The 14,436-nt window shown below is 46.4% G+C and overlaps 3 protein-coding genes and 1 long non-coding RNA gene across 8 annotated transcripts in view; 2 read left to right on the top strand and 2 right to left on the bottom strand.

Moving 5' to 3' along the window:
• ATF6B (activating transcription factor 6 beta) overlaps positions 1 to 5,863 on the bottom strand; it is a 20,211-nt gene extending 14,348 nt beyond the window's left edge. For 2 of the 3 annotated variants that reach the window (XM_053379113.1, XM_053379115.1), the window contains exons 1-3: positions 5,317 to 5,863; positions 2,072 to 2,175; positions 314 to 398 (exon numbers count right to left, since the gene is read on the bottom strand). In XM_053379113.1, coding sequence (XP_053235088.1) covers positions 314 to 398; positions 2,072 to 2,175; positions 5,317 to 5,863 — 736 coding nt within the window. The remainder of the gene's footprint in view (positions 1 to 313; positions 399 to 2,071; positions 2,176 to 5,316) is intronic. The other variant, XM_053379114.1, reaches the window with a different exon arrangement.
• On the top strand, positions 5,768 to 14,436 carry FKBPL (FKBP prolyl isomerase like). 3 transcript variants are annotated; one of them, XM_053379343.1, is made up of 3 exons: positions 5,768 to 5,876; positions 13,138 to 13,227; positions 13,368 to 14,436. In XM_053379343.1, exon 3 carries the CDS (start codon positions 13,467 to 13,469, stop codon positions 14,418 to 14,420), a length of 954 nt encoding a protein of 317 aa, XP_053235318.1. In that variant the 5' UTR covers positions 5,768 to 5,876; positions 13,138 to 13,227; positions 13,368 to 13,466; the 3' UTR covers positions 14,421 to 14,436. The 3 variants fall into 3 exon arrangements, with proteins under 3 accessions (XP_053235318.1, XP_053235319.1, XP_053235317.1); XM_053379344.1 differs by having other exon boundaries at positions 5,784 to 5,872; XM_053379342.1 differs by lacking the exon at positions 5,768 to 5,876 and adding an exon at positions 12,420 to 12,524.
• Positions 5,795 to 14,436, top strand: part of SLC25A53 (solute carrier family 25 member 53) — a 48,792-nt gene continuing 40,150 nt past the window's right edge. The window contains exon 1 of the mRNA XM_053379361.1: positions 5,795 to 5,876. The gene's annotated coding sequence lies outside the window, so the exon portion shown is untranslated. The remainder of the gene's footprint in view (positions 5,877 to 14,436) is intronic.
• Positions 8,576 to 12,086, bottom strand: LOC128409178 (uncharacterized). Its single transcript, XR_008329184.1, has 4 exons — positions 12,052 to 12,086; positions 11,303 to 11,920; positions 10,749 to 10,844; positions 8,576 to 8,850 (listed from the first exon to the last, which is right to left on the bottom strand). It is a non-coding gene; the product is annotated as an uncharacterized LOC128409178 (long non-coding RNA).

The raw sequence follows: 14,436 nt of genomic DNA, 5'->3' as shown, positions 1-14,436 counted from the left end.
TGCTTTATACCAACTGGTCCACGGTTTCTACCTAGTCCAGTATTCTAGACTCTGACGGGCAGTGCCTCTCCAATGTTTCACTGAGACCTTTTTAAACGGGAGAGACAGGGGAATCAGACCTGGGATCTTGTCCATGCAGAGCGGGCACCTCCACCGAGAGTGCTGGCACATTCTTTGCATTAACTCACAAAGACAATCTAGCCTAATGTGGGTCTTGTCCACACATATATACTGTATCATCCTACCATATACACACAGCTCTGCATCTCTCAGGCTCTCAACAGCCCTCCCACAATCTCGCAAAGGTACTTACCTGGGAAGAGAGAGTCGTGCAGTGGGTCCCAAGGTGGGTCGGGGGGCACCGTTTCCATGTCCAGGTCGAACCCATCACTGAACTGCTGCCAAGAGAGTTAGGAGAGAAAACAAAACTGATCTGTGGGTGTGTCTTTCTGTGAAGCATTTTCACCCCACTCTTTGGCCATAAATAAGCAGCTTGCAGAGATCAGTAAGAAGGCTTCAGGTTTACAATCTAAACGATGCAACAGAAAAAGGCATTATGCAGGGAGAAGAAAAATGCAAACTCGTGCATCAATTCTTAATGTTACAACATTCCATTTCCACTGTAAAGGAAACATTTCAGGGAGAAGGTGAAGCACACATTGTTAGCGTTTTAGCAGAGATGGTGGAGTGCTTCCCTTCTCGCCTTCTGTACATCCTGAATGAATATATATTAATACGCATGCACAGCAGACAGGCAACAAGCCAGTGAAAGGTGTGAATTTGAGGGTAGCATTGTGGGTGTAACTTATTAACAAGTATGGGATTTATAGTTTTGTAGGGCAAGAGTGGGTTAAACTTGTAGAGGGAGATGAGTGTATGTGGCTTGGCGTCACAGATTTGGTATTACACATCTGGGCAGCTTATTCAAGGACCGAGGTCTCACCCACACCTGGTGAACATAGATAAAACCTAGTAAATGCAATCTTAAACAGGAAAAAAACCCTTTCACTGTGAAGATAAGGGACCTGGATCTCCCAGATGCAAACCCAGCTCACACCATCCTATATCAGTGGTGGTGAACCTATGGCACACGTGCCAGTGGGCACTCATAGAGCCCTCTCTGTAGGCACATGCGCCATCACCCCAGCAGGGCCGTTCCCGGGGGTTGGCAAAGTGGGCAGCCGCTCTCCCCCCCCCAGCACTGTGGGTGGGAAACACTCCCTATAGCACGCGCCGTCTGCAGCAGCGTTGGGGGATTTGCACACCCGCCAACCAGCTGACATTCGGCCGCACTGCTCCCCCCCCACACTGTGATTGGTTGGATTGTTTGCTGCCATGAGCAGAAGATAGTCAGTGGTGATATTGCGTGTGACTTGTGGCTGTGTCAAGGTGTTTTTTTTAATTTCTGCTGCCAGTGAGCATGGAGATGATTTGTAGCTTCAGTGTTGTCCATGTGTGTTAGTGTTTATCTGCACGTCCTGCCCCCCCAAAAGCTCCACAACTCCTGCCAATCCTCCCCACATTTTTATTATGGTATATTTATTTTTATGTGTCCATGTGGACAATCATTATTATCCCATATTAAATTGCCGTGTTGGCACTTTGCAATAAATTAGCGGGTTTTGGGTTGGAGTTTGGGCACTCAGTCTCTAAAAGGTTTGCCACCACTGTCCTATAATAATAATAATAATAATAATAATAATAATAATAATAATAATAATAATTTATTATTTATACCCCGCCCATCTGGCTGGGCTTCCCCAGCCACTCTGGGTGGCTTCCAACAAAATATTAAAATACAGTAATGCATCAGACATTAAAAGCTTCCCTAAACATCCCTATATCATGCACAAGCCCCATTATGCATGCATGTGCCCTCAGAAGATGTAGCAACAGGAATGAGGATGAGCAGGTCCTCAAGACAAACAGCATTAAGGACTAATGTTAAGTACCAGGGAGTGGATGAAAGATAAACAGGAGGTGAGAAGAGCATGCTGCTCTGCAATGGGAGGGATCATCAGGAAGTAGAAAGCCTTTTCTAGGAAGGCATGCGAGAGGAAGCAGCTCTCACCAGGGAATGGGCACAGCCGCCATCCACAATGCTGCGTTCCAGGCAGGGGAAGAGCTCAGCTGCCACATCCCCATCGTCTTCCAGGCAGCTGTACAGACCTGCATCTGTGGGGAGAATGGGAAGGGGCAGTCAGTAGGGCAAGGAACAGACTCAAAACATGTTTTGACACCTCCCTTTCCATGGAGGCGCAGATTGCAGCTATAACAAAGGCGGCATTTTTCCATCTCCGCCAAGCTAAGCAGTTGGCTCCTTACCTCTCTCGCCCTGACCTAGCCACTGTGATCCACGCGACGGTCACCTCCAGACTGGATTATTGTAACTCGCTCTACGTGGGGCTGCCCTTAAGACTGACCCAGAAACTCCAGCGGGTGCAGAATGCTGCAGCGAGACTCCTTACGGGGTCTTCGCTGCGAGATCACATTCATCCGGTGCTATATCAACTGCACTGGCTCCCGGTGGAGTACAGGATCAGGTTTAAGGTGCTGGTTTTAACCTTTAAAGCCCTATACGGCCTAGGACCCTCGTACCTACGGGACCGCCTCTCCTGGTATGCCCCACAGAGAAACTTACGGTCTTCAAATAAAAACATCTTGAAGGTCCCAGGCCACAGAGAAGTTAGGCTGGCCTCAACTAGAGCCAGGGCTTTTTCGGCTGTGGCTCCGACCTGGTGGAACACTCTGTCACAAGAGACTAGGGCCCTGCGGGACTTGACATCTTTCCGCAGGGCCTGCAAGACAGAGCTGTTCCGCCAGGCCTTTGGCCAGGGCACAGCCTGACTCCCTCCCTCGGCAATCTTCGCGGAGCTCTGGCCCAATGGTGGCCAGTGGCTTGAATTTAATTAATTTTATAATGAATGATTTTAGAGTGTTGTTTGTGTTGTACTTTTGTATTGTTTTATTGTTGTTAGCCGCCCTGAGCCCGGCTTCGGCTGGGGAGGGCGGGATATAAATAAAAATGTATTATTATTATTATTATTATTATTATTATTATTATTATTATTATTATTCACCCTTTACTGCTCTCCTTTTTCACTTACAGCCCATACCAAGCACATCTGTGGGTGTATGCATTAAGCAAGTCCTGGCCCCACCTTCTACCCGAATACAACTAGAGCTGTTCCCCCTTATAATACAGTTCTGGAATTCTAGATTCTGGTGATTAGCCACATAAACAGCTCACTCCATGATAATACAAATAAGCATGTTTTTGCCAGTTTGACTGAATCCACCAATATATTTTAAAGATCTCCCCCTCGTTTCACAGCGTGTGAATTTTCGATTTTCGCTGATGTTGTTTACGCATTGTATTTTGTTAAAAATAATAATAATAAAAGACCACACATGGTTTGTCCTTTATCTCACAGCAGGTGCCTTTGGCCTCAACTACATTATTATGACACGTAAAGAACAAAAACAGGTGGTATATAACACCTATAAAATTATCGAAAATGTACAAGGTTTGTAATAAGTGCTGGAAATGCAAAGACAAGGAAGGCTCCTTCTACCACATGTGGTGGGAGTGTAGAAAAGTGAAAGAATTCTGGGAAAAAATATATATCGAACTCAAGAAGATCCTAAAATATACGTTTTTAAAGAAACCAGAAATCTTCCTATTGGGGATACTAGGGAACGAGATACAAAAGAAGGATTGTAAATTTGTGTACTACGCGGTTACAGCAGCAAGGGTAACGCTAGCCCAGAAGTGGAAACAGCAGGAAATACCAACGGTGGATGAGTGGAGAGCAAAATTATTAGACTACGCGGAGTTGGATAAATTGACAGGAAAGATTAGATATTTAAGAGACCAAAAGTTCATTAAGGATTGGGGAAAATATGTAGATTACCTGGAATATATAAGTGAGGGACAAACAACGTTAAGGGGATTTAAAGAAGCATTGTGAAAGACGAAGAGTTATTGACTAAAGGGAATAGAAGAGAGAGATATATATATTGTCAATATAAGCTAGGAAATGCGTAATCTTAATTATTACCACGAATGATTTACGGACAAGCTGAAGGAAGTCTTATAAGAGATGGAAATGTGAAATATCTGATGTGAAACATGTAACGTGTACTATTTTTTTTTCCTCTTCTTTTCTTTTTATTTTCTTCTTATTTTTTGTCTATCTTTTATTTGTAAATCAATAAAAAATTTAAATATGAAAAAAAAAAGAACAAAAACAAAGCACAAGCAGCCTTGTGGTACTTCAAAGACTAAAGTCAACGTGTCCAGAATACGATGGATGGCGTTGTGGGAGGTGGAGACCTGTGAACCTCCGCATCTTTGTTAAGGCAACAACTCACACATCCCTGAAGCATAAGCTCAGTCGGTAGAGCATGAGACACTTTTAAAAACTTATTATTTTTAATAAATTTTATTTTTGCATTTTCCTATTTTACATAAACAATTGAATTCAAAACATAAACATACAATACCTTCTGACTTCCCTCCCCCTATATTGTGGATCTTAATGTAATGGTTTCTTTCCCTCTCTGCATCTCTATCATAACTCTTATTTTTATAAATGCTTTGTCAATTCATAGTTCAAATTTTTACTACAAGTTTTCTGTCAATCCTACCAATGTACAGTGGTACCTCAGGTTAAGTACTTAATTCATTGCAGAGGTCCGTTCTTAACCTGAAACTGTTCTTAACCTGAAGCACCACTTTAGCTAATGGGGCCTCCCACTGCTGCCGCACCACCGGAGCACAATTTCTGTTCTCATCCTGAAGCAACGTTTTTAACCTGAAGCACTATTTCTGGGTTAGCAGAGTCTGTAACCTGAAGCATGTGTAACCTGAAGCGTATGTAACCCGAGGTACCACTTTATGTAGTTGCTTACAACAGCTTAATCTCAGGGTCGTGAGTCCCACGTTGGGTGAAAGACTCCTGCGTTGCAGGGGGCCATAGCTGTCAACTTTTCCCTTTCCTTGCGAGGAATCCTATTCGGAATAAGGGAATTTCCCTTTTAAAAAGGGAAACGTTGACAGCTATGCAGGGGGCTGAACTGGAGCCCCCTTCGGCAGGTGCACGGCAGGTGGGCACACAGCAGGTGAAGCTCCGCCCCTCCGCCTCGTGGAGGGCCTGTCGCGCACCTGTTTAAACTGTGGGCTAAGGTAGCGCAGGATCCTCCTTCCCTCCCACTTCTTCGCCTTTGCAGCCCCTTCCCCAACAGCCACGCTCCGCCCTCCCCAAACAAGCTCCGCCCACCGGCTCCCCCCCCCCGCCCCCGCCGAGCACCCACCCCAGTCCTCGCTGCTCAGCAGGTTATCCGCGCGGAAACGGCTCGAGTCGCTCAGCAGCAGCAGCTCCGAAGCCAGCGCCGCCATCTTCCTTCCGCCTTCCCGGTACACTACGCTGCACGGCCGACTCCGGCTCCCGCCCCCCCCTTTGCTGCCATAACAACAGAAGCGCCCAATAGGACGCCGGCTCCGTCGCCTCCTCGGCCAACCAGAGCGAGCAAGAGGCGGGTCACGGCCGGAATATCCACCAGTGGAGAAGGAGGATGATACGGAAGTTGTACCGAGCCGGAACGCACGCGGAGAAGGCGGAAGCCGCGAGTGCGCTTGCGCGCGGCGGTTGCTACAAACAGCGCGCAAGCGCATTATCGAACGCGAAGTGGTTTTCTTTCTTTTGAATGTCCGCTTGGTTTTGTGGGATGGCTCACAGAGCCGCGCTTGGGTCGAAGGACGCATGCGCAGTGGGGAAACTGCGCGGCGCTTGTCCCCGGACGCCTTGAAATTCCAGCGCGAAGGATTGTACCGGCACCACGCTGCGTCAACGCGTTCCATGAGGAAAGCGTGGGTAAGTATTAACTCGGCGCACGCGCACTGTTAAAATGGAGGTTTCAGGCACTGCGCTGCGTTTGTGCGTGTATAGAATCTAGGGGAAAGAGCGCATGCGTAAAGAAGGGGAAATACCTTGACGCGCATGTGCTTATGGGACTTGTAGTTTTTTGTATTTTTTTAAATGAGGGGTTTCTAATCCTTTTAAGAATTATTACTATTATTAGGCCTCTTTGGCCCTTGAAAAATGTTGGATAAGTGGCATATTCTTAGTCTCAGTTTCCTAAAATGAAAACAGCATCATTTCTCTCACACGGGTGTTTTAAGGATAGTGAGGCGCATTTTATATTATATTGCACCTAAAGGTTGCTGTCGTTTTCTGGCTCTATTGGTATCTTTTTTAACAAGCAGTCTAGTGCACAGGTATTTTAACACAGGACTTTTCTCCTTGTATGGAGCTAGGGAGTCGAAAAAGAGAAATGCTTTCTGCTGATGGTGGTTGATGTTTAAAGATGCTAGGTGCACAAGGGGCTACTTATTCATTTATATGCTTTAAAACCCATCCCTTTTGTTTTGGAAAAAACCCCAATACAAATATTTTATATGAAAGCGAAAAAGAAAAAAATATGCCAGGTTTAAAATAGCATTTACTTATTTATTTTATATAAAAATTTGTATGCCGCTTGATTGTAAAGATGAAACAAAACCTCAAAGTGGATGTGACACATGCAGATTTATTTAGTCCCTGGTTTTGCCAGGACAACAGGGCAAATTGTGGCAAGCTTTTTCAGAGGCACATCAGGGAATTGGGTGTTATTGACTAGTCAAGGGAAGATTGCCATGAGTGACCTCATTGCCCCACAGCACGACTGATTTGGTATGATATGCTGTAGATGTAGCAATGATATTATCAAAGGGCGGGGAATGAAATAACGCCAGGTTTCCTTTGCTTTTACTACTCTCTCTTATCCTCCATCAAAACCAGACTTCCAAAGAAATGCTTCTCCTTCCCTTTGTTTATATTCCAGCAGAAGCAGCCAGTTCCTAAGGTTGCAACATTTTTTCCAGCAGCAGAACAAATTTAGACAGGAAAGATTTTCCCAGGAAAGAGTGGGTTCAGGGAGCCTACTTGAATAAAATATTGGGGGGGGGGAGTGCCTAGCTAAGCCCCACCCCGCATAACCCTGTCAATTCCCTGGAGTGGGAAGGGACTCATGGAAAGTATGTGTTAATGTGGATATCCACAATTGGACAAATATCAAAATCCGGAGATTGTTCATGATGCTGAATGGTCCTGCCAACCAAAAGTCAAAGAAGCCCTTCCTGATCATCCCACCCTCACCTTTATGAGACAGGTGATTGAAATTCAATAAATAACGTAAGTAACAATCATGTTTAAATCATGTTGCTTCCTTCAAAGAATCCTTGGAACTGTTAAGGATGCTGGGGAAGAGTGGCTTTGTGAAATGCAGACTACAGTGGTACCTCGGGTTCAGTACTTAATTTGTTCCGGAGGTCCGTTCTTAACCTGAAACTTTTCTTAACCTGAAGCACCACTTTAGCTAATGGAACTGTTCACTGTTGTACCCAAGGGCAGGACTAGACCCAATGTGGCTATCCTTCCACAGAAGCCATATATCTTTCCGGTGCAGTCCATACCACTTTAGCTAATGGGGCCTCCTGCTGCTGCCGCGCTGCCGGAACACGATTTCTGTTCCCTTCCTGAAGCAAAGTTCTTTTTTTTTTAAAAGATTTTTATTAAAATTTCAAAAATTATATAAAGACAAAACGAAACAAAAATACAAAAATACAAACAGACAAGAATAAAAAACAAGTATACTTTCAATCCCTTATTTTCTTATAACTTACTTCCCCGACTTCCTCATACCTCCCCTTTCTGTATTCCAATTTCTAATTTATTAATTCAGCAAATCCTTTCCCTTAATTTCATTTAATTTTTGACCTTTCTTTTCTTTTTACTTATCCATTACAGCTGGAAACCACATAAATTATAAACCAACGTCATACTAACATTCATTAATACCTGAAGCAAAGTTCTTAACCCAAGGTAATATTTCTGGGTTAGCAGAGTCTGTAACCTGAAGCGTATGTAACCTGAAGTGTACGTAACCCGAGGTACCACTGTACAGTCCCCAAGATTGCTTGGGGGAAGCCATGTGCTCTAAATGTATGGGGGGGGGTGTATGCAGCAAGCCTTACGAGGAACAGTTGAAAGAGCTGATTATGTTTAGTGTGGATAAGAAAATATTAAAAGGAGGCATGAGAGCAGCCGTCAAGTATCTGAAGGACTGTGGAGCGGAACTGTTCACTGTTGTACCCAAGGGCAGGACTAGACCCAATGAGGTGGAAACTGTGGGGAAGCAGATTTTGGCTAAGCGTTAGGTGATCCTTCCTGACATCATGAACGCTTTGACAGCAGAATGGACTGCACCGGAAAGATATATGGCTTCTGTGGAAGGATAGCCGAAGAGGAAAAATACTGTTCTTTTCACCTTTGCGTGTGTGTGCATACCGATATGTTCTTTATTGGATTTCTATTTTCCTTTCATCATCTCATTTCCTGCCCCAACCTGCGAGTATGAGGCTGCCAAAAAAAAATTTCCCAATAGAGAAAAACATTGTGGATCCCATTCTATTTCACAACCATCTCCTGCAAAACATACCAACCGACTCCCAAATTATGCTTCTTACAACGAGTTGGTGTATTAGAGCACGCAAAGTGCTTCTTTTATTTAAGCAGATTTAACAGAGGAATGGTGAGGTGGAGGGGAGGCTAAAGGATGCTCAGGTCCGTTCGATTCCTGCGTGCACAGGAGTTGTCAAATGGACCGTCATTCTCCTTCTGCCATCCCTCATTTTATTCCATCAAGAATGTGGCTTATGGATCCCAACTTCTGTTGTGGCAGCAGGGGGGGTTGCCCCTTGGCTGACAGGGGAACTAGTAGATGGCGGCATTGTGCTTTTTTGCTTGCCTATAAGAAAAGACAACAATAGGATATGTGGATGCTGCCCAGGCTGTCAAGAATGCTGATATTAATGCCTGCTCTTGACTGTTAGCAAAGGCTGATCCAGAACTACTAACCTGGTTCCCTCCAAACGTTTTGGACTACCAGCTCTCTTCAGCCCCAGACAGTGGTCAGGATGATGGGAGCTGTAGTCCAACAACTTCTGGAGAGCCACGGGCTTCTCATCCCTGATCTACTTGATCTTTGGCAATGCCAGGAGAATGATACCAAGATACCTGGAGATAGACAGAGCTATCGTCCAGCACCACGATGCCTCTCCCTATCCTCCAACATTTGTGCCCATATCCCTGCCCAAATCACTGAGAACTTCAGAGGAGTTGCTGCTGGTGGCCCCCCCCCCATGGCTCAGATGCGTGGCTCATTTCCACCAGAAGCGCTGCATTAAGTATTACAGGTGAGACTCGAAAAATTAGAATATCATGGAAAAGTTCGTTGATTTCAGTAATTCAACTTCAAAGGTGAAACTAATATATGAGATAGACTCATGACATGCAAAGCGAGGTACGTCAAGCCTTTCTTTGTTATCATTGTGATGATCATGGCGTACAGCTGATGAAAACCCCAAATTAACAATCTCAGAAAATTAGAATATTCAATGAAATCAGCAAAACAAGGATTGCAAATAGAGCAAGATTGGACCTCTGAGAAGTAGAAGCATATCTCGCTTTGCATGTCATAAGTCGATCTCATATATTAGTTTCACCTTTTAAGTTGAATTACTGAAATCAATGAACTTTTCCACGATATTCAAATTTTCTCAAGTTTCACCTGTATTTGCCCGATTCTGTGGAGCTGCCTCCCAGCTGAGATTAGACATGCCACCTTCCCATTGGACGCCTGGCAAAGACCTCTTCTTCTTTCAGGTACCTTAGAATCATAGAATAGAATTGTAGAGTTGGAACAGACCACGAAGGTTGTCTAGTCAAACCCCCTGAAATGGAGAGATATTTTGCCCAGTGAGGGGCTCAAACCCACGACCTTGAGATTAAGAGTCTCCTTGTGCACTACCGACTGAGCTGTCCCAGGACTGAAAAATACCTTTCTCCTACAGCTGACATTTTCTGTTTGGATAATCAGTTGTAACTATTGTTTTTTTTAAATAACTTTTATGCACACTGTTTAGAGACTTTGGTAATTTAAGCCATATTTAAACACCTTTAGTAAATAAGATGAAATCTGCTGCCTGTGGCAACTGCAACACTCTGCCTCATAGTAAGAAGAAGAAGAAGAAGAGTTTGGATTTGATATCCCGCCTTTCACTCCCCTTCAGGAGTCTCAAAGCGGCTAACATTCTCCTTTCCCTTCCTCTCCCACAACAAACACTCTGTGAGGTGAGTGGGGCTGAGAGACTTCAGAGAAGTGTGACTGGCCCAAGGTCACCCAGCAGCTGCAGGTGGAGGAGCGGAGACGCAAACCCGGTTCCCCAGATTACGAGACTACCGCTCTTAACCACTACACCACACTGGCATGAAAAGCACTTGCATTCCCCAACCTTAAGCAAGAGTAGGAATATGAAAGAAGGTCTTGTCTGGGAAGATTTTGGACAACGAACGAAATAAAAAATTGACAATGAGAAAAGCAATGGAGTTGGCGGCAGGGGGAAAGAGTCAATGAGAGCAGCAGATGAAGCCACACGCGTTTTGGGTTTGGTTGCAAGGGGGGTGGGGTCCAACTGAGACAAAGATTAAGGGATTTACATAAAAGGTTTTGTGATTCTTTTTTTAGGGAGTGGTTTAAGGAAGGGGCTTAAGCAGAGGCCGCATTTCCTGGAAGGGGGATCTTCCAGAAGATTACGGCTGGCAGGGAGAGAGGCTGGGGTGGGGTAGGATGGGGGGGTCACTTACCCAGCGGGCACACCCCATTCTTGCACGCCAACACAGGCTCCCCCAGATCCTCGTTGCGCAGCGATGCTGCTATTCTCCTAGCCACATAGCGGCAAACTGAATTGGAGAGAGGAAATACTTAGCGATCTGTTATTTCCCTGGAGGAGCTGGACACATCTGTGTGGCTGGTACTGGCTCCTGTTTGTAGGTTTGCAAGAAGTTTTGTGAGGCGAATTATTTGAATTATTGCAAAAATTGGTAAGGAGGAGAATTGTTAGTTAAGATAATTAAAGGCAATATGAATTTAAGAAATGCAGAAGAAGTGGATCATCAGAGGTGCTGATGGAAGTCCAAAAAGATTGTATAAGAAGTGAAGTTTTGTTGTATGTATGATAATTAATATGTTAAAATGAATATATATATATGTACTGGCTCCTGCCCAGGAATTCAGCCTCTAGTCTAGTGAGCACTGACTTCCTAGCTTTCTGCCTGCACACAATGTGCCCCCCCCCCGATTCTAAAGGAACCCAGGAGTCCGGGCTCCCCTTGCCTCCATCTGCAGACCCGATACGTACCACCAATTATAAGTCAGACCATGCTTTGGGAAGGAGAGTGCCGGTCAGCTTGGAAGCTCTGCTATAGACCCCTTGCATAAACTGGATTATAAAAGGCAGGAAGGAAGGAGGTGGAGCTGAAGAGTAAAGAAAGGCATTATGGGAAATGTAGTTTTATTACCTCTACTACAAGGTCGGGGGTGGGGTAGCTTTGTTGATCCGTTGCAGCAAAGCAACAGAGGCTTTTAAGGGGTTTAGGATTAATTGTTAGGCTCTAAAATGCCACAGGACTTTTCTACCCCATCTCAGAAAACCCATGAGTCCCTTCTTGGGGCTGTAATTCGCTTTTAGTACTGTATTTTTAAATTGCCATAACCTGCCTTCAGACCTTATGGTGAAGGGCAGGTAAGAAATCAAATAACTAATAATAATGTAGCATATCTTCCATAGTCTTTTATATGCCCCTTCAGGAGTTTCCAGGCCTCTTACTGCCACATGTCCATATTTCTTACCCATTTCTCTCTCTTTTTTTTTTTTTTTGTAATGACTTGTGGGATTTGCCATCAGCATTGAATCCAGTCAAGTACGGAAGGTGACATCACGTTACAGGAAGTTCCTATCTTTCTGACTTTACCTGTCCTGGCATTAATGTATATTTACTATATGTTTTTTAAAAAGAAACGAAACAAACCTTTCATGCTGGAAAGCAGCAGAATGATTCTGTCAGCTTTCCAGGGCAGGCTTAAAACGTAGGGCATTTTTCATATTACCTGTATTTCTGACAGAGGGTTCTGGTACAGAGCTTCACATCCTTTCCGTGAAGATTGTGGGTTTTTTTAAACCTCAGCTTCTCTCTGGCAGCTGACTGAAAGCTGCGTAGACAAGATGTCAAGAGGAAAAGGGGCGGCTTCCTATAAATTGGAAGGGGAGTCCTCTGTTTCATAACGGCGAGGGTGGGCTAGTCAGGGAGATCTCCCCTGGCTTTTGGCAAAATAAATAAATTACCCCTCCTTGCCTGCTTGCCTGCCTTTTCTGCTAGGATCTCCTGAGGGAAGGTTTCTGCTTACAATGGTTGCTAAGACAGGTGGTTGCTGAGGAAATGACGTTTTGTGGGGGGAGAGGAAGAAGAAGAAGGGGGGAATGTGAAGGGGGACTAGATAAACGAGTGTGTGACTGAGAGAGGAGCTGAAGCATATGCCCTGCTCATCCATTCAGTGCTGAGGACCAGTACTGAGCAACTGAGGTAAGGGGAGGAGAGCATGGTTGATAATGATGGGGGGGGGGAATAAAAAGAAATCATGAGGCATAGGATGAAGCAGGAAATATTGGGGGGACTTTCACAGACTAAAAAGATAATTAAGCATTTTGCTGCTCTGTCAGAAAGGTCATTGCAGCATGGATGTGTTTTTGGCGGAAGGAGAGATGGGGTGCTGAATCGTCTGAGAATCTCATTTGTTCTGTTTTATGTGGCGTATTAAATCTATTTTGGGTTTGGAGCCAGGTTCTGGGGGACTGCTGGGTGTATGTAATCTTCATAACAAGGGAGAATGAGCTAAAAGTTGGCTGTCAAATACAAGCCCTGCCCAGCCATTGGTTGACTTACTGTGATGTCATCAAATGGTCGCGGGCATTCTAGTGGCTCAGGAGAAAATGGGAGCCCTAGAAGGTTGACAAACACAGCAGGGCCTTTCTGGCACTACTAGCGAAAGGCACTGGTCAAGCAGTGCGCGGCATTTAATTTGGACAAATGCCCAAACTTCCCCTTCACATTTAGAAAAAAATGCTTCTTATAGTCCTAGCTTGCTTGCCCTCACAACGACTCTGTGATTTAAGCTGCCGCTGTTCCCATTTTACAGATGAGGAACTGAAGCTGGAAGACTGTTGGCATCGACCAGAGCCACACAAGGAAACCTTGGCTGAGCTGGAATTTGGAGTGGGGTGGAAAGGTAACAACTGTGCCCACTGCCATACGCCACACTGGGTCTCAGAGGCGTCTGGGCTCAGTGTGGGGAGGCAAGGCAAAGGCGGTGCAATTGCCCATTCTTTTCAGCGCCATTTTGTGCTTTTTCTTCTTCGCTGTTACTAGGCCAGATTGCCTCCTGGCGAACAGCTCCTTAACACCCTGCCCTTCCCTCGCTGGTGTTTGGGAGCATCGCATCCCCAAAGCTGGCAACAGTTTGATTACATGATGGCAAGTACAGAACCGGTCACCGAGAAGACGCCCGGCAAGAAACCCAACCAGGGGTCAGCCGTTGGCCAAGGGAGCAGCCGTGGCGCATCCGTTGGGAGTGGAGGAGAGACAGGGAGCGGGGCCGAGGCGGAAGGAGAGGACCTGAAAGAGAACCTGCCCCCTCGGGACCCAGCCAGCAAGGACGTCCCTTGGGCCTGCCCGGACGGCACGTTCGTCAAACTGGTCCTGGAGACCGGCACGGGTTTAGATAAGCCTAAAGAAGGCTCCCTCTGCCAGGTCTTCCTCGAAGCTGAGCCAGGGTCGCCCTTGAGTTACCCAACCCACCGCTGGGCTGAAGTGGAGCTGGGTGGCGGTGACGCCGAGTGGGACGGGGTGGTGGACCGTTGCCTGGAGACGATGCTGGCCGGGGAGCAGGCCGAGGCGAGGTTGGCAGCGGGAGGCACCGTGGCCATCCGGTTAGCCAGCTTCACGGAGGCCAAAGACTCCTGGGAGATGAGCGCCGCCGAGAAGTGGGACTTGGTCCTCAGCAACAAAGAACGGGGCGGGGAGCTGTACCGGGCGGGGGACGTTGCCGCCGCGGCACGGCGCTATGCCAGGGCCTTGCGGCTGCTCGTCGTGGCTGCCCCTCCGCCGGACTACGACCAGATCAAAGCCGAGCTGCATGCCAACCTGGCCGCCTGCCAGCTGAGGCTGCACCAGCCGGCCAATGCCGCCTGCAACTGCACCAAGACCCTGGCCCTGCAGCCGGCCAACACCAAGGCCCTCTTCCGGCGGGGCCTGGCTCACGATGCCATGAACGACCTGGAGGGGGCGGCGCAGGATCTGAAGGGGGTTCTGCAGGTGGAACCGGGGAACCGGGCAGCCCGGAGAGAACTGGAAAGAGTCATGGAGCGGATCAGGGCGCGGGATGCCAAGCTGGCCCGAGCCATGCAGAAAATGTTTGCCTGAATAAAAAGAATAATAA

The sequence above is a fragment of the Podarcis raffonei genome, chromosome 2, assembly GCF_027172205.1.
Source record: "Podarcis raffonei isolate rPodRaf1 chromosome 2, rPodRaf1.pri, whole genome shotgun sequence".
Lineage (NCBI taxonomy): Eukaryota > Metazoa > Chordata > Lepidosauria > Squamata > Lacertidae > Podarcis > Podarcis raffonei.
This window is presented reverse-complemented; position numbering and strand designations above follow the sequence as displayed.